Here is a 20919-nt window from a genome sequence, read left to right on the forward strand (position 1 = left end):
AGTACTTTACACCGATGATCTCCGGTTCTTGGTCTGGACAGATTGTCCATTTGGCTTTGCTGCAATGGTCATTATCTTTCTTCCATTTGTTGTCTTCGACTTCAACTGGAATGTGTTCAGGTTTATGATCAGATATAAACTAGAGAGAAGCTCTAGTGGCATTAGTTGTACATTGTCCACTGAACTTCTGTTATTTCATGGACAAATCTTCTGGTCTCCAGATTCAACTGAAGACGCTCCAGTTTTCACCAAAAGTGGACCTAACATGAGCGGTTTGAGATCCAAAGATACGCCTGAGTTTTAATTTCCAACTTGAGTTTGCTCAGTTGAAAAGGCCTGTTGTTGAATAATAGCTCATTTCTCTGTTTCCATATACACCAACAACAAGTAAGCATAATCGCCTAAATTAGTTTGCGTTTATTTGCTGAAAAATTGCATGTAGAGTGATATCTGAGCAAATATGAATTGGAAAACGCATATATCACAGGTATATTGCACCGGGCAGAAATGAAGTTCCATATCGGTTGAGTCAGTTCACATCCAGTAAGAAGATGATCCAAATCCTCCATGTTAATCTGACATAAGGGACACATCATTGATTCAATATTGATGCCTCTGTTCGAAAACGCTATTCTGGTAGGTAATTTGTTCATGTTTTCTCTCCAGCTGAAAATGTTGAGTTTGGAGGGCAACTAATTGTTCCAATCGGCACTGCTTTGAGGTACACCGTATGTGATACCTTGTAGAATACTCTTCATATATTTAACTAAGAATACACCAGAGGGGTTACCCATCCATCTTCATCTATCTTGACCATCATGAGGAATCACTGTTTGTAACAAACCAAAACATAGTCTTAATTGTTGAAGCTCCACTTGAGACGGGGGAGGATGAGCCCATCTCCAGTTCCACGTCACGTTTAAATCCTTCAAATAAAAACAGTTACAGACAAGAATTAACTTACAAGACTCGAGGTTGTAGATTTCAGGGAAGAGCTCCTTTAGCGGTTTATCAGAGATCCGTGTATCAATCCAGAACCTAATAGAATTGCCGACCAACGAGCCTTTTATCATATTTGTCAAGTTACCATTGGAATATGCTAAGTAATTTTCAAGTCTTGCAATCGAATTCGATACTCCCGAGATATGTTTCTTATTCAGTAATATGGGCGACGACCTATTAGAACTATGGATGGCACAAATTAAACTTTTCCACAATTGGTTCTCCTCAGTTTTGTATCGCCACCATCATTTTGAAAGTAAAGCAATGTTGAACCCTCTAAGAGATGATAAACCGAGTCCGTCGTCCTTTTTGGGTTTAGTTACTTGCTCCCACGAAGCCCAACATATCTTCTTCAAATCAGCATCCCCCGCCCCTAAGAATTTTATGCGTTTGGCTTCAAGAGTGTCAATGACTTTTTGTGGTGCTTTGTAGAGCGAAAAATAGTAGGTTGGAAGGGCTTCCATTACTAATTTTAGGAGAGTCAATCGCCGCTCGATAGAAAGTGTATTTCTTTTCGATAGGGATAGTCTCTTATCAAACACCTCAATTATAGGAGTCCAGCTTTCAGCCCTGTTCATATTTGCTCCGATCTTTAGACCTAAGTAAGTGAATGGGAGGGACCCGACCTCACAACCTAAGTAGGATGAATTATCATTTATCTTTTCAGAGAGTTTCATTACATACCCCTGAGGTATGTCATATTATTAAGTTTTGCCCCTCTCATTTTTTCGTATTATTACATACCCTTATGGTGATTTTTTGTATCATTACTTACCCCTCCACGTAACGTCCGTTTATTGCCATCCGTTAACCCCCTCACGTGCGTTACACATGAGGGTACTTTAGTTTTTTACCTTTAAATACCCACTTTTTCTTCTTGCTTTTCTTTCTAGATCTAACACATAAACTAAACACACACACACACACACTCAAATTCCACAATATTTCAGATCTACATCTATTCAACTACACACATTCATACATAAAATCCCAGATCTACATCTATTTCTCTATATATTCAACTACACACACATCTATTTCTCTATATTTTCTCCTGCTAGTATACATCGATACAAAATCAATCCAACAAGTTCAAATACTCCTTTCTCTCTCCTCCCACTCTCTCACTCTCTCTGGTCATTTCCCCAGGGTTTTTTATTGCATGTTGACGGCTCCTCACCTACCACCGGACTACAACATTTCCTGCGAACAAGACCTCCGCCGAAACCATACCACCACCTGATGTGAAATTTCTGAGCACAGCGGAATGTAAACAGTTAACTTCAACGTAAACAAAAATTAGCACAGCGGAAATTAGTATTTTTGATAAGAAAAGGAGAGGGTTCTTTTCATTTCATAATAAATCTAATAACTGCCTTCCAATGATAAATATTGCCCCTATTTATAGCCACAAGCTATTGCCTAGGAATCATTGAAATATATATCAAAAATAATAAAACTGTAGCACATGGGAAAAGGACAATCAGTCAATGGGAGGGGAGACACGTGTTGTACCCTGCCTCAGGAAATATTCCTTTTATCTGATATGGTCCCCACAAACCGTTAGACAACGTTATTCTCTTGCACACATCCTTATCCAAGACCTTCTAGAACTTGTGACGTGACAGCTTTTATTGAATAATATAACTTCTTGACTCAATGAAATTCTACTGGGGGTTGTTGCTGGTGGGCACTGACGGGAGTCACTCGCTGATGCTATCCACTGATGAGTTCCGCTGATTCTAGAGGGATTTGCCACTGGAGCAAAGTAACAATTGGAGGTTGCTCATCAGTGAGGACTTGTCCATAATGGGCTATGGCTGGCAAGATGAGCATTGCTTGCTCTGGAGACATCTTCAGTCCACTGCTCCTGTCAGTTGATGGTCGCTGCTTGACAGTTCAGCAACTCTCTCCAATTCGCTGGAGCTGGTCAGCAAGTGGGACTATTTTCACATCATTCTCCCCCTCTAAAATGGGACTTGTCCTCGAGATATTCATCTTCAAGGTAAGGCGTCAAATCTCCAACATTAAAAGTGCTTAAAACGGACATGCTTCCTGGTAGCTCAACCTTGTAAGCTTTGTCACCCAATCTTTCCAGTATTCTGAATGGTCCCTCAGCTCTTGGTATTAGTTTGTTCTTTCTTTTGGAAGGAAATCTTTCTTTTCTGAGGTGCACCCAAACAAGATCGCCAGGTGCAATACTGGGCTGCTGACGATGCTTGTTAGCTCTGGCCTTGTATTCTTCATTTGCCTTTTCAAATCTTGCCTTCACTTGCTGGTGTATTTTTTTGATTTCCTTAGCTTTCTCTTCAGCATCAACACTTGCTCTCAGCTCAATTGAAAAAGGAACTAAATCAATGGGAGTTAAAGGATTGATACCATAACAAACTTCAAATAGAGTCTTGCTGGTTGAGTGGTTGGGGGCTCTATTAAAAGCGAATTCAGCATGAGCAAGTTTTAGATCCCAATCTTTTAGCGTCTTTAATAACATCCAAGTCCTATTGGTAACTTCAGTCTGGCCATCAGTTTGGGGTGATGAGAAGTGATGATGTGCAAAATCGAGCTTTAAAATTATAAAACTAGAATTACCTAAAAACTCACTATTATGCACTCACGGGCAGTGGACCCGATCGTTTGTAATATAGTTAAGAGATAAGTCCGTGTTCGTTCACAGGGATTGGATATGACTAGTTGCTTTATGAAATGGTTTGGAAAACAGGTGTTTCTTCGAAAATCCTCTTTGACAAATAAATTAAAATTGATTTGCAAGACAAATAGCATAAAATTAAAAAGAACTTCAGATAATAATATTAAAAGTCATCCACCTTGACTTCACTCGACTTCAAATGTGATTGCATTTAATTAAGACCAAATTCATTTGAGTTTAAAGATAGTCGTGACGAGAATAAGGTGCTCACGTGGTACCACCAACCACGAACAAATTACCGAATCACCTAAGTGCTAGTTAAATTACCCAAGCCGGTACCACCAAAGCAAAGACAACTTTTCCAACAATTAGTTTTATTCACTATCTAATTATCAATTGCATCCATGTGACAATAACGTGGTACCACCAACCGATATGAATGACGTTGACAAAATTACTCTTTTCTTAAAATGATATTCACTATCATACCATGAACTAGTTATAATTACTCATAGACAAGTAACAGTTTTAAAATCACACATACATTCAACTAGTACCACCAACGAAGAAATATATGCAACCAATATCATATTTAATTATTAAAAAGAATTAAATCATCAAGATCACGGAACAACGATAATTAAATAAACTCTTTTGAATTAAAAATAGAGCAATCACATCATTCGTCTTGTTACATCAAGGTGGATGATTAAACGTTTAGCCACTCATGATCAATTCAAAATAATAATTAAAATAGAAGAGAAACATGATGTACCAATCGTTTGAGAAATTGAAATTGCAAGACAATTAAAATAGATACGATCTAGATGGGTGCTCGTGAATCTTCAATGAATCCGCATAGAAAAACTTGTTTGGAGATTGAAGAACCCTTGTAGAACGGCTCCTAGAAAGATTTTTGGTAAAAAAAAAAATTCGGTTTAGGGTTTTGTTTGGTATTTATACCCCTTCAAATCTGATGCAGAAAAACGTCCCAGGCTTCCAGATCCTGTGCATCCACTGCGGCGCAGTGGGATTGTGCCTTCCCTCAGTGCGGCGTAGTGAGGTGTTGTTGACTTTGACTTTCAGGGATTGCGATGTAGTGGCTACAGAATCCTCCACTGTGGCGCACCAAGAATCCTCGGCCACCTATTTCCTATTGACGATTGTGGCGCAATTCTTTTCTTGCCATCCCCACTGCGACGCAGTGGGGTTAAATCAATTTATATTCGTGGAATTGGGCTGCGGCGTAGTGGGCATAGCATCCCTCCACTGCGGCGCAGTCATCACTTGTGTAGAACAAACTTCTTTCGATCTCAAATACTTGCCGAGCTTCGCAATCTCTTCCACTTGAATCAACTCTCGATAATAAAGATCATCTTCTAGGCCAATAAGTCTTCCGTGTAGATGCAGATTCGTTGTGACAATCGCAACATAGATTTGATTATCGTTTATGTTTAGGAAATATGTTTGTAATCATTTTAATAAGAACTTGTGTTGATTTATAATCATTACGTCTGAACTTCAATAGTATATCTGTTTGTGTTATATATTGTTTTGCATGTACTAGAACTTAGAATCAAGGTTTATAAGTGTCATAGAATACTTAAACAATGATTGGATGTTATGTACGAGTCAAACGAAGTGAAATAAAGAATCAAAGGGTCGAACCTCGTGCTGACGTTATCAGCATATAAGACTGGCCTCGTGCTGACGTTAGCACGAGGCAGATTGAATTGATTATTGTTTCGGGCCTAATCCTTCGATTAAGGCCTAAGCCTACACGATCCAATACATAAATAGTGTAAAAACAAGACCTAATCTACGGAATTAGGTTAATCGTGAGTATTATTTGGTAAAACTACGAATTAAAGGTTAATTGTTCCTTCGTGTGATATACTACACGAACCACAAGCCTTGTGCATCTCCTTGGGTTGTTTAGTTGCTCATTAATCGACGGAAGGCAATAGCAATCTAGTTATCTCAAGAGGATTCCGCACTCTTGACATAACGAATCACGTCTTATTACGATCCACGCAACAATAGGGTACCTTACATTCCGAAAACATGCCAAATGAACGCGTAACCTGTTTAGATCCTAAAAACACTAACAAACACCATAAATGCGCCAAATGCATACGAAAACGACTTAAAACACATAAGAAATAGGCCAATAATGATGTGGGCGATGGGTATAAATTGGTCACATCAAGTGCTAAACAGAAGCTTAGTTCCCATCAATCTCCACAAAGTTTTCCAGAAATAACTTAGAAACTTTGTATCTCTATCAGAAACAATGGTCTTGGGAATTCCATGAAGACGAACAATTTCTTTGAAGAATAAAGTTGCTACTGCTGAGGCATCATTAGTAGTATTACAAGGAATGAAATGGGCCATTTTCGAGAATCTGTCAACCACCACCATGATAGAATCTTTTCCTTGCTGAGTTCTAGGTAAAGCAACAATGAAATGCATGCTGAGGTCTTCCCAAGACTGACTTGGAACTGGAAGAGGAGTATATAAGCCTTTGTGAAAAGTAGCCTTAGCCTGATGACATGTTGAGCATCTACTGATAATACTTTGGACGTCCTTCAGCAGGCATGGCCAATAGAAATACTCGCTGAGGATATCAACAGTCTTAGTAATACCAAAATGACCAGCGAGTCCTCCTCCATGTGCCACTCTTATCAACAAGTCTCAAATTGAACCTTTAGTATTACACAACTTTCCATTTTTAAACAAAAATCCATCTTGCACTAAATATGATTCTTTAGAGGGGCCAGTGTCAGCGAAATGACCAACAAAATCTGTATCAACAACATACAGTTCTTTGATAAAAGAAAAACCAAGAACCCTTGCTTCTAAAATGGAAAGCAATAAATATCTTCTCGAGAGGGCATCAGCAACAACATTTATAACTCCTGCCTCATGCTTCGAAACAAAAGAGTAAGACTGTAAAAGTTTAACCCATTTAGTATGCCCGGGGTTAAGCTTATGCTGGCCATTAATAAACTTCAGCGCCTCATGATCAGAAAACAAAACAAACTGCTTAGGTTTTAGGTAATGAGACCAGTGATTAATTGCACGAACGATAGCATAGATTTCTTTATCATAAGTACTATACTTCAGTTTTCACACTCCAGTTCGAACAATACATCAAAATTAGGCAAAGAGAGCACTGGAGCTGAAGTAAGCTTATCCTTCAGTGATTCAAAGGCAATTTGGGCTGGTTTAGGCCAGTTAAACACACCCCTTTTCAAACAATCAGTGATAGGAGCCACAACAGTTGAATTTTTTTTGATAAATCTTCTATAAAAAGATGCCAACCCATGAAAGCTTCTTACTTCGGTAATTGTAGTAGGGATTGGTCAAGATTTGATAGCTTCTACCTTTGAAGGATCCATGGAAATTCCTTCTTTTGACACTACATAACCAAGGAATACCACAATATCCACCATGAAGTCACATTTTTCCAACTTGCCATAGAGCTTATGCTTTCTCAGCAAGTCAAACACACTTTTCAGGTGGCTGACATGTTCAGCTTTACTTTTCGAGTATACCAATATGTCATCAAAATAAACAACTATGAACTGGCCAATGAGTGGTCTGAGGACTTCATTCATCAGTCGCATAAAGGTGCTGGGTGCATTGGATAACCCAAATGGCATGACCAACCATTCAAAAAGGCCTCCCTTTATCTTGAATGTTGTCTTCCATTCATCTCCATCCTTCATTCGGATCTGGGGATAGCCATTTCTCAGATCAACCTTTGAAAACACACAGGAACCATGTAATTCATCAAGCATGTCATCCAACCTGGGAATAGGATATCGATATTTGATAATGATATTATTGATGGCTCTGCTATCAACACACATACGCATTGAGCCATCTTTCTTTGGAACCAAGAGAGCTGGTACAGAACATAGGCTCATACTTGCTCTCACATAACCTTTAGCAACCAATTCATCAACTTGTCTTTGTAATTCTTTGGCTTCAGTGGGTGAACATCTATATGCAGCCTTGTTAGGAAGGATTGAACATGGAATTAGGTCAATCTGGTGTTCTATACCCCTGATAGGAGATAAGCCAGAAGGCATTTCTTCAGGAAAATCGTCAGCATATTCTTTCAGCAAGGGCTTGACTAAACTGGAAATGTCAACGAGTTCCTTCTCTTCAGCAAATTCAACCATCAGCAGCATCATTACTGAGGCACCATCAGCGAGTTCCTTCTCAACTTCGGTTTGAGTCATGAATAAAGCTTTGTCTCGCTGATCTGTTACCTTGGTATTTGAGTGCTCATCGGGTTTCAAAGAAGTTAGGGTGATCTTTTTTCCATTTACAAATAATGAATAGGAATTTAAATGATCACTGTGGAATACATGTTTGTCAAACAACCATGGCCTTCCCAACAACAAATGACAAGCATCCATAGGGACAACATCACAAACAATCTCATCCTGATATATAAGACCAATAGAAAATGGAATAGTAACTTGTCGAGTAACCTTTACCTCCGTTCCCTCACTGAGCCATTGAAGCTTGTAAGGACGGGGATGCTTCAATGCAGGTAATCCCAACTTATCAACCATGTAAGTTGAAGCAGCATTAGCACAACTGCCGCCATCAATGATAAGACTGCATACCTTTTCTTTTATGGTACATCTGGAGTGGAAGATATTCTCTTGCTGAGCCTTGTCAGTAGTCCTTCACCAGCGTGCATCGTTCCTCTAACTACCAACATCTCACCAATATTAGCACCTATATATGTTTCTTCAGCACCATCGTCATCATCGTATACTAGCTCTTCTTCCTAAGTTTCAGCTTCTGGTAAACTTTCTATCTCCCTGATAATCAATGCTTGCTGATTGGGACACTAGGCTTGGAAATGACCATACCTATGGCACTTGAAACATTTCTTCCTTGCTGGTTCTTTTGGGCTGCCAACATCTTTATCTTTTCCCTTTAAGGGTTTGTAACCAGTGTCAGCGACCTTGGGAGTTGCTGCCTTTATAGTGAAAGGAGTCTTAGTAAAAGGCTTGTGCTGGCCTTTTTTCTTAGTTTGCTTCTCTACCTAAAGGGCCATCTTACAAGCACCTTCGTAAGTCCAGATCGACTGTAACTCGACCTTCCCAACAATCAATGGATTAAGTCCACCAATGAATCTGGCTATAGTGTGTTCTTCAGCCTCTTTCACACCAGTACGAATTTTCAGTTGCTCAAACTCTCTGATATATGCAGTGACTTCCTTCATGCCTTGCTTCAGGCTGTTCATCTCAATGTATAGCTCTTGCTTATACGCTTGAGGGACAAATCTCTTCATCATACACTCTTTCAGCTTGGACCATGTTTGAATCTTTTTCTCCCCTGCTCTCTCCCTTTCTTGCTTCATATTCTTATACCAAAGAGAGGCATATTTCTTCAATTTCATTACAGCAATCTTATATCCTTTTTTCTCGTCGTACCCCTTAATTTCAATAATTCTGTCCATGGTTTGAACCCATTCAAAATATTCTTCTAGGTCAGTCGTACCAACAAATTCTGGTTAGTCAACCTTAATATCACTTAAATCGTCTTTAGGCCTCTTAACCCTTCTTCCAGTAACATTCGTTTGGACAGATGATTCATCTGTTCCTTCAGAATCATAAGGAGAATCTTGGGGTTGAGATCCTAATTCACTTGGAACATCATGATCTCTATTCACTCTTACACCTTCCTCAAACAAATTCAAGACTCTACCCATGTGTTGTTAGAGAGCCTCGATCTGTCTATCATGTCTCTCATTAAGAGCTCCTTCTAAATTCATGTTCCTTTTAAAGCCCATTTTTAAACAAAACAGAGTATAGGATGAACAAAAATAAAATAGACTTGGAACAAATACTCGATTCAACATGAACAACAAAGGAGTTTTATGAAACCCAATAAACCAAACAAGACCCACGGATAAAAAGATTAAGAAACCTTTTTGGAAACCTGTCTCTGATACCAAATTGATGTGAAATTTCCGAGCACAGCGGAATGTAAACAGTTAACTTCAACGTAAACAAAAACTAGCACAGCGGAAATTAGTATTTTTGTAAAGATTTTCTGATTTATAAGACAAACAACCGAACAAGACAATAAATGCAAAGATAGATAAGAATCTAATACTTGATTCGTAAAGGAAACGAGCCACCAGAATCAAATAATAGAAACACTCCAACCCACCACTATAATATACAAAGGACAACCACCAAGATTATAATTAAAGGATTTGAAGATTTAAAGATCTCACCCCTAAAATTGTTAAAGGATTAACCACCACAATTAAAGGTAAAGGGATCACTCCAAACACCAAAATAAATAATGATTTATAAAGGTAAAATGAAGATTTGATAAGAAAAGGAAAGGGTTCTTTTCATTTCATTAAATAAATCTAATAATTGTCTTCCAATGATAATTATTGCCCCTATTTATAGCCACAAGCTATTGCTTAGGAATCATCGAAATATATATCAAAAATAATAAAACTGTAGCACATGGGAAAAGGACAATCAGTCAATGGGAGGGGAGACAAGTGTTGTACCCTGCCTCAGGAAATATTCCTTTTATCTGATATGGTCCTCACAAACCATTAGAAAACGTTATTCTCTTACACACATCCTTATCCAAGACCTTCTAGAACTTGTGACGTGATAGCTTTTATTGAATAAAATAACTTCTTGACTCAATGAAATTCTACTGGGGTTGTTGCTGGTGGGCACTGACGGGTGTCACTCGCTGATGCTATCCACTGATGAGTTCCGCTGATCCTGGAGGGACTTGCCACTAGAGCAAAGTAACAATTGGAGGTTGCTCATCAGTGAGGACTTGTCCATAATGGGCTATGGCTGGCAAGATGAGCATAGCTTGCTCTGGAGACATCTTCAGTCCACTACTCCTGTCAGTTGATGGTCGCTGCTTGACAGTTCAGCAACTTTCTCCAATTCGCTAGAGCTGGTCAGTTCAGCGAGTGGGACTATTTTCACATCACCACCCTATCACACATTCCCATCTCTCTTTTCCCTCTCTTGCTGCAGACTGGTAGATTCGTTTGTTTTTGTCCTCTCTTTGGTTCGATTTTGGTTTCTGGTGGTGGTTTTCCGAAGTTGTAACAGTCACAAAGAGGATCGGTGGTGGTGGTTTCCGGTGGTGTAACAGTTACAAAGAAGATTGGTGGTGGTGGTTTCCGATGGTGGTGACGAAAAGCATCATTGATGGGTTGAAGTCTTTGTGACTGTGAGTATGTAACTACCCCTTTAATGAGTGAAAATGACAATCAAAAACAACTAAATTGCATGATGGTAGAAGTAATTAGTTGCTTGTGAAGGTGAAATGGCCTGAGAAAAGGTGTGATTGATTTTTAGAGGGTGGTGTATGTGTGGTAGGTTAGGTGTGATGTTTGAGGGTTAAACATTGGGTAAAAAGAATCTGTATATGGATAGTCTATTTAATTCAAGGGTATGATATCTATTTAGTTATTTTCCAGTATATGGATAAAAAAAAGTGTAAATATCGTCACCCGTGAAAGAAAGGGGATGGTGTTTTACATGCAAATGACTAAAATACCGTCATGTGGTATGCACGTGTGGGGGTTAACGGAGGGTAACAAACGCCTGTTAAGGGGAGGGATATGTAATAAAGCAAAAAGTCACCATAGTGGTATGTAGTGATACAGAAAAACGAGAGGGGCGAAACTTAATAATATGATATATCCCAGGGGTATGTAATGATATTTTCTCCTCTTTTTATAACTAGTTAATCAACCCGGGTTCAACCCGGGCATATTAATTAAAATTTTAAAATATATTAAAATATATATATATATCTCCCAATAAATATAAACCAGCCACCTAAAATCAAATTATAATTAAGTTAGAACCCTTGGATGAAAAAGGAGCCTATCTTCTGTCCGTTAGATTAACTTTTATACATTTACACGCTGAATGTCGACATTCCTTAGCCAATTAATTCCACCTTCAATATTCAATTAATCAATTTCAAGATAACTATTAATAAATAATAATTTACTGATTATTAAATATCATCTTGAAGAAACTTACGTTCCCGAACTTCAATTCATCCATCTTTGTAAGAAGTTTACCTACTTTTTATCAAAACAATATGAAATCTATTAGCCCTAGAAACACTAATTGATCCTATCCATCAATATTTAGAACAAATAACTTAAATCGAATTAAGGGAATTCTTCATATCCTTCAGTATTATATGGTGCTCCATTCTCCTGAAAAATTCATGGTATTTTCTTCTGGCAAACTCAGGTAAGTTTTCTTGAATTTTTCCATCAATCTACACAATATAAGCACACATATGTTCAATAATATTGTTGGTTTCAATTTAATTTTTTTTTTTGTCAATCATTATTTTCAATTCAAGAGTTTTGTCCCCTTTTTTTAATATATTTTTTGGTCAAAGCTATATATCTTGATTCATTTGATACATATCTTATATGATTTATCAATTGATTTTCTCTATTTTTATTTTATTTATTGTTTATATTGAACATTTATTCTTGGTTAATATAAGTAATTAGTAATGGGGAAGATTTTTTTTGTGTAATATATATTTAGAAAAAATATGGACTTTTTTTTTTACTTACAAATTCTAGCCGGGTTTTGTTTTCTTGCTTACCTTTTTCTGTTATAAAATTGTAAGTAATTTAGGTAATTAGTAATGACGAAGATTTTTCCAGTGTATTATACATGAAGAAAAAAATATGGACTTCTTTTTGACTTTCAAAGTACAACCTTTTTATTAAATCTTCAAAATTTTTGCAATATATTGGTAATTAATAAACCATATTTTATCATCTTATTGATCCCTATATATTTGAACGAATTTGTTAATCGATTCACAACTACTTCCGTTTGCTTTCTTTTATACTAAAATTTTCTTCTCTGCTTCATACTCTCTTTTAACTAATGGCTGACCAAATCATCTATGATAATGTAGCTAATGTTGATGCTACCAAAGAATCCTGAAACATTAGGGTTAAGGTTTTGTTGAGATGGAAACAGAACTACAAAAACAATCCTAATGTCGTCTCGAGCATAGAAATGATATTGATGGATCAGCAGGTATTTATATTGTCTCTATAATATATTTTTTGATTTATGTTACTGTTGGTCATAGTATTGTTATTTTGTGTTTATATTACTGTTAGTTATATTACTAATCATATTAATAAATTATTGTTTGTGAAATTCATTGTATATATGTTTTCGGTATATTCATATGTGAATGAATTTTTAGGGTGCTAAGATACAGGCCTCGATAAAAAAGAAGCTAATCTCCGATTTTAAAAATGTCATGGAAGAAGGAACAGTAAGAGTCATAAGTGATTTTGCAGTGGGTTCCAATTCTAGAAGCTATATGTTGGTCAATCATCCGTTCAAGCTTAACTTTTATAAGACAACAAAGGTCAAAGTTTCGGATGATTTTGCTGAGATCATCAATCCATATGTCTTTCCAAGCTTCGGTGATTTGCTTATGAGAAATCTGGATATGCGTGTTGCTTTTGGTATTTTGTTTATTTTTATCGATTTGAATTTACTCATAATATTGTTTTTATATCATTTAATCATGCGATCTTTGGTGTAGATATCGTTGGTTTGGTAGTTTCTATTGATCCTATGCATGTCACTCAGGAGGATGGGAGGGAAAAGCAAAAATGATGCTACGGCTTCAAGACCTAACGTATTTCTCAATTAAACTTTAATTGTATATATGTGTTATATATATATACACATATATTTGTATGCATATCCATATATTAATTAGCTAATATAATGTGTAGTGGTCAGAAAATTTCATGTGCTTTATGGGACTCTTATGCTGTGAAGATGAACAAACACATATCAGAAAATAATTCTGATTCACCTGTTGTCGTCTTTCTACAGATGGCCAAGTTGAAAGAGTGGGGTGGTATGTCTTACAAACTATTGTCTATATATATAACCTTATATATATGGCTATGCATTTTACTATTAATTCAATCTTAGAACAATTTACTTTATACGGAATTAATTTCATTGCTAATTTACAACATTTTGTATTTTTAGGAATGCCTCAAGTCAGTAACCGTTTGTTTGGCACCAGACTACATATCAATGATGCCGTCGGTCCTATTGTAAGCTTTCAAGAAAGGTATTTTAATATAGTCCTAAAATTCTTATATTAGTAGTTCACTATAGTCTATAATAGGACGCTAACATCGCTTCCTTTAACATCACCTTAGGTTGAAGGATATGGATATGGCTGGTGAATCTTCCAACAGGACAACACAGCTTACTGCCACCACTGTTGTGGCAAAACCTGCTGATTACTACCTTCAATACCAAATTGCTACCATTGATGAGATTCCTGACCATAACAAGGTTAGCTAAGCCTTATCTATTCATCTTAAATGAAGTTTAAACTGTAATAATTAAGAAAGTTTTAGGCTCATATTTTTGGTTTGCACTCCTGTTTGGTTTTAATGTATTTAAGTTTAAATGTGTGTGGATTAGGAAATTGGTTTAACTATCGTTGGAACTATTATCAATATTCAAGTTGAAGAAGGTTGGTATTACTGGGCATGTCGTCCTTGTGACAAGATTGTTACACGAAATGATGTAGCTGTTGATGGTCATCCTTTTAATTGTGGAAAATGTGGTGATGTTTCAGATGTATTTGGAAAGTAAGTATCATGTATAGCTTCAAGCATGTCATTTATTAAATATACTCATTTCATTAAACGGACATAACTAATTGCATTCATTTGGTATGTTATATATAGGGTGAGAGTCATCATCCGAGTGCAAGATTCAACTGGCTCATCATCGTTTGTTTTATTTGGTCGTCTTATTCAGAAACTGATCAACCGTAGCGAAGCGTGGCTAATGGATAAGATAGCCAAGGTTTCGTATTATTATTTTTTATATTATATTTATATACTGAATTTTTAGAATCTGTTTAGATATATCGTAGTCTAACTAATATTCTGACATTGTGCAACAATTTAGGATCAAGGCAAACAAATTGTGCCCGAGGAGATTAACATGCTGCTCAACAGGAGGTTTGTGTTCAAAATTCAGATCTGAATGATCAATTTGGAAAACGAGTATCCAAACTACACTGTTCATAAATGTACCGATGATGGAAGTGTGATTGATGATATTTCCAAACGCGCCCATGCAAATGAAGAAGGGCATGTTAATGATGATGGAACTCCGATTAACAAGGATAGTAAGGTGAATTTGATGTGACATTATTCTTTTTTTTTTGCATGGCTGTAACTATCTTACACTGTAATATGCATGTTTTGGTTTGACAGCTAAAGCATGTTGATATAACTGGTGACAACATGCGGGTCATTGATCTAGATGCTTCCACACCTGCAACAAATGCTGGAAAGCGCCCAATCGTTATGGTTGAAGAATCTGGTGAATATGATTGCTCCTCCTCCAAGGCTATAGCCCCTCTTGAAAGTCTCAAGATACCCAAGATAGAGAAGCTCGATTAGTCAGCTCTGTCCATTGTTTTTTTTCCCTGGTTTAATAATCATGTCACAATTAGATGGCATAGTATTTTCTATGCTATGGATGTTTGCTTTTTGGATTGCTAGACAATTTCTATTCGTTTTATGTTTTGTTATTTGAAACTTTATATATCTATAACACGATGGTTTTCCGTGTTAATGAATAAAATTTCCTTTTCTAATCAATGTATTTTGTGGATTTCATCATTGTTGCTATATCAGATTTTATATTATATTTAGCACCTGACTTCAAAATGTGTTGCGAAATAGCCTTCTGTGACTTATTTTTGCCAATAACCCAACTGATTTAAAGATATACTATATCGTTTTTTGAAATTATTTTAGGTTTTGGATTTCTACTCATTATATATTGCAGTTGCAGTTGGAGTTGCAGATTTAGTGAAACTTGAAGGAAGTATATCTGGTCTCTTTTAAATTACAATCCTTACTAAAGAGATCACCAGTTTACACCTATTACCCAACCCACCCAAAATACCATCTCTAATAAAGTGCACCCAAGATTGTCAAAATGATTAGCAACCTGACTTTCATTGGTAAGTAGTTCCTTTTACAATGTTTTAATATGAAAATTCGGTTATTATATACGCTAAAGGTTGCAAAACTATGTTGTAGTAGAGCACCAATGATGTTGAAAGACGAGAATTTGCAGTGGAGATGGCAAATTTATTGTAGCTTGTATGTGGTGAGTTCCTTTTTTCCATCTATCACCATCATTTTTTTCACACATTTTCATGCCACACATTAATATTTGACAGAAAGATTATTGTTAGGAAACTATACAACTTATAACTCTTAATAATAATCAAAACATGTTACACTCACATGCAACTTGGTCATTTACCCCCTCATTGGATTGACCGTCCATTTTACATTATTCATAGTTATTATAGCAAAATCAATTAATGTCAAATAATTGTTTTAACAAATCTTAAATTAAATGATTATATATTTTGTTTTCCATCTATATTGGAGCCATTCAAAAAAAAAAGTATGCTATACTTGGAAACAAATCTGCTATATATTTCTTATATCTGCTAGCTATTCAATGAATCTTTTTCTTAAAGCACGTATATGTTCCCTCCATTTTCTAAATTTTCAATATATTCATAATTCGTAATTCCCGCCTTGGGCTATCTTATTAATAGTATGTATTCATTACAGAGATTGTATTTCCTTTCCTACTGTATTAGACAATATATATATTCGTGTTACGATAGTCACCACACTCTACAATATTTATTTATATGCAGCAGAAATAAATAAATTGAAGTATGGATGTCGCTGAGTCTTCATCTAAAAGAACAAAACCAAAGGTTCAGGCCAACGTGAGGTTTCCTGGTAATGATTTCCGAAGCAACACAACCCCGCAACCTGATCATATTTCTTGCAATTCATCAGACCGTGCCACACCGTCAAAAAACACTCCTCTACCAGTAAATTGTAATGTCATTCCTTCACTCCGAGAAGTTGTTCATACTCCAAGAAATATGTCCAGAATTAATTACACGCGGACACTGTTTTCTGACATCACTAACGGTACGTACACATACCCGATTCAGCACATATAAGGTTCATATTTCAATAACTTCATTCATAACGCTATCATTATTTTACTTTAGTTCCATCCGCTACTCTGCATTCTGGAACAAAAATTCGACCAACCCAATCGTTAAATCAACCAGTTGTGATTAAAGGTAAACTGGATGATCCATGTTGGTACTTTTCCATTAAATTACATAACTATTTTCGTATGCACATCGTGCCAAGTACCAAGTTAACACTATTCTGAAATTATATTTGCAGGAAACAATTTTATGATACCCTCTAATTGTAGAGTAATTCGAAATAACAACCATATTGCCTCACAGTCAGAAACACCCAATTCAGAAAATAATGCTATGACTAGTGCGATTACTCCAACACGCTCTTCGCTGTCTCATATCACTAACAAAGGTAATGTAATATATTATGTAATCGTTCAATCAACCAATCATCTGAGTTACAGTCGTTTCCTCTATATCCACCTACCATCTTCACACATTTATATATAATTTTCTTTTGCAGAAAACAATTTTATGATCTCCTCAAATTGTAGAGTATTTCGCTCTAACAAACAATCAGCTTCCACGTCATACGTGCCCAAGATCCTACATAATACTATGACTGCTTCAATAATTCCATCATGCTCTCCGCTGTCTCATATCACCAAAAACGGACCTGCACTTCCGTCGACAACATCTACTCCTACAAACGATTCCATGGCTACTGTTCAGCCACATAAGAGACTTCAACCACCATATCCAAAACGCAAGAAATTTAATACAAAAGATATTCTTTTGTTTGACTTATCCAGTGCTTCAACGTCACTAGCTACAAATATCCAGAATAACCCTTCTTCACACCGAAGTATGTCTCCCGTATCTTTTAAACTTTATCTCTACTTCCTATTAAAAGTTATGTGTTGATGTTACTTTTCCTGAACCATTTTCAGTTCCTACATATGGCACTGCGAACTTTGTCTCAACATCTTCTTATGTTACCCCTTCCACTTCTACAAACCCAGTTGCAAAGGAAACTAAAAAACGTGGTAGGCCACGTTCTGATAAACAAACTACTCAAGTTCCTGAACAAGCAATGATGCAACAATCCATGCAGGAATTTCAAGTGGTAATGTGTTTATGTACCAACTTTATATACCATATAATATATTTCTTCCGATCAATGATACTTTTCTACACCGGTATATACTTGCTACAGATGGTACTACTAACTTTACATCGACATCTTCTCATGCTTCCCCTTCAACTTCAACAAACCCAATTGCCAAGGAAACTAAAAAACGTGGTAGGCCTGCACATTCTGATAAACAAACTACTCAAGCTTCTATCCTGACGACTTCAAACACTCAGCCCGATGGAACAAGCAACGCTGCAGGTAGATTTGCATCACTTTCAAGTGGTAATGTGTTTATGTACCAGCTTTAGATAACAAATACAATATTTCTTCCAATTAATGTTAGTATGTTACTTTCCTAAATCGTTCCTAATTACTACAGATGGTACTCCTAACTTTACCTCCACATCTTCTCATGCTACCCCTTCAACTTCTACAAACCCAATTGCAAAGGAACCTAAAAAACATGGAAGGCCACGTTCTGATAAACAAACTACTCAAGGTTCTATCCTGACGACTTGCAACGCTCAACTTGAGGGAACAAGCAACTATGCAAGTAGATTTGCAACATTTCCAACTGGTAATGTGTTTATGTACCAACTTTAGATAATATATAAAATATTTCTTCCAATTCATGTAACTTTTCTACATTTGTGGCGAATTACTACAGATAGTACTATCAACTTTACCTCGGCATATTCTCATGCAACCCCTTCAACTTCTACAAACCCAATAGTCAAGGGAACCAAAAAACGTGGAAGACCACGTTCTGATAAGAAAACTATTCAAATTTCTATCCCGACGACTTCTAACACTCAGCCTGATGGAACAAGCAATGATCTAAATAGATTTAAAGGAATCTCAACTGGTAATTTGTTTACTTCAAAACTAATTTCTCCCAATTATACACACAGTTTATTTTAAATCAATTACAGTCCCTTTTCAACCAAACACATGTTGAGTATTATATGTCATCTATTTTTTCTTTGTAGCCTATGTAGATGTAGGTGATGCCACCAAAGTTTGCTCGCTATGTAATGCTAAGGTTTGGCTTGGAGAAGCAATAAGGAACAATAAGGACTTAAAAAAAACATACTATTCCATCTGTTGTTACAATGGAAAAGTTGAATTGCCAAATCTACATCAGCCGCCCAACTTGCTCATTGACCTATACGCAAGCAATGGTGAAAAAAGTAAACACTTTTTACAAAACATATGACAATACAATATGATGTTTGCATTTACTTCTATGGGAGGTAAGATCGATCACAAAATTAATTCCGGAGGTGGTCCTTATGTGTATCGAATGCATGGCCAGAATTACCATCTTGCAGGCACTTTACTACCCGAGGATGGTAATTCACCAACCTTTGCACAACTGTACATATTTGATACTGATAATGAGGTTGAGCATAGATTCAATGCGCACAAGTATGTCCACAGCCTAATACATATGTAGAGTTACTGTTTTTTTTTCTACTACGCAATTGTTTAATCCATTTTTAATATATTTTAATTTATCTTTATGTAGTTCCAGCAAAAAAATGCGCCTCGCTGATAACTCATTACCGAATCCTTCATCTATTGAGTTCTTGGTTGTGCAAGACTTGAAGGATTTACTGGATTTTGTAAATCCTTTGGTTAAGCAATTCAGGAATGCACGTGATAGATTTGGCTACAATCCCGCAGATCGAATTAAGATTGTATTGAGGGGAACAAGAGAAAAGGATGGTAGGGAGTATAATCTTCCTACAACAAGTGAGGTAGCTGTCCTCATTGTAGGTGACATTGACGGATCCGATGAACCAAGAGATATTGTTTTGGAAACACAGAGCCGACAGCTGCAACGTATTAGTGAGTTGCATCCTCAGTATCTTGCCCTTCAATATCCTTTGTTATTCCCTTATGCAGAGGATGGTTACAGAGTTGATATTCTGCATCGTGGTGTTGAGGATCCAGAAACTAATGGAAGAATAAGGCTGACTATGCGTGAATTTGCAGCTTATCGTATACAACAACGAACGAATGAAGTTTCATTGATATTAAGATCAGGAAAACTCTTCCAACAATTTTTGGTTGACATTTATACCATGGTTGAAAATGAACGACTTAATTTTGTAAGACATAACCAACAGGTTATGCGTGTTGCACCTCTAAATAACTTGACTTCTAGGTACATGCAAAAGAGTTATTTAGATGCAATGACTCTTTGTAAGTTCTTTGGTTACCCGGATCTATTTTTAACCTTTACATGCAATCCTAAATGGCCCGAGGTCCTCCGATTCGTTGAGGCTGAAAATCTTAGGCCGGAAGACAGACCAAATATTTTGACTCGTGTGTTCAAATTGAAGCTTGATTATCTGATTAGTAGATTGAAGGAAGAAAACATATTGGGTGAAGTTGATGGAGGTATGATTATTAAAGTTTGTATCATATGTATTCTTATATATTCATGTTTTATTAAAAGAAAAAGATGTATTAACCCACTTAACTACTTATATGTAACAGTTATATATACAATAGAGTTTCAGAAAAGAGGACTCCCACATGCTCATATATGTCTATTTTTGAAAAAAGGTTCTAAACTTCCAACTCCAGGAAGACATAGACCGTGTAATATGTTCTGAAATACCTGACAAGGAACTGGAACCACAATTGTACCAAATCGTTAGTGACAACATGGTACAAGGACCTTGTGGACCTGACCGTGAATTCATGCCATGCATGACAAAAGGAAAATGTACTAAACGGTTTCCTAAGGATTTCACTGATCATACCTATATTGATGAAGACGGTTATGCTGTTTACCGTAGACGCAACAACGGAAATCGTGTAGTTAAAAGTGGCATTCCTTAGACAACAGGTTTAGAAAATCTTCATACTTATTATTACTTTTTTTCCGTTCTTTTATACCTGTTCTTAATTTTTAAAGTCAGTGTTTTGCTTTAAATAACATAGTTTCTTAATTTTCAGGTCTGTTGTTCCATATAATAAGGTCCTTATGAGCGAATACCAAGCACAC

The 20919-nt window shown here is 36.5% G+C and overlaps 2 protein-coding genes across 2 annotated transcripts; both read left to right on the forward strand.

The window, feature by feature from the left end:
* Nucleotides 1-12741: 12741 nt before the first annotated feature.
* LOC122610372 lies at nt 12742-13359 on the forward strand. The gene is made up of 3 exons (XM_043783366.1): nt 12742-12762; nt 12938-13205; nt 13286-13359. The coding sequence occupies exons 1-3, from the start codon at nt 12742-12744 to the stop codon at nt 13357-13359; spliced, it is 363 nt and encodes a 120-aa protein (XP_043639301.1).
* A 114-nt stretch (nt 13360-13473) lies between these two features.
* LOC122610373 lies at nt 13474-15188 on the forward strand. Its single transcript, XM_043783367.1, has 8 exons — nt 13474-13609; nt 13747-13831; nt 13923-14061; nt 14194-14363; nt 14463-14583; nt 14689-14741; nt 14829-14916; nt 15000-15188. The coding sequence occupies exons 1-8, from the start codon at nt 13474-13476 to the stop codon at nt 15186-15188; spliced, it is 981 nt and encodes a 326-aa protein (XP_043639302.1).
* The last annotated feature ends 5731 nt before the right edge of the window (nt 15189-20919 follow it).

Source organism: Erigeron canadensis, chromosome 8, assembly GCF_010389155.1.
Source record: "Erigeron canadensis isolate Cc75 chromosome 8, C_canadensis_v1, whole genome shotgun sequence".
Classification (NCBI taxonomy): Eukaryota; Viridiplantae; Streptophyta; class Magnoliopsida; order Asterales; family Asteraceae; genus Erigeron; species Erigeron canadensis.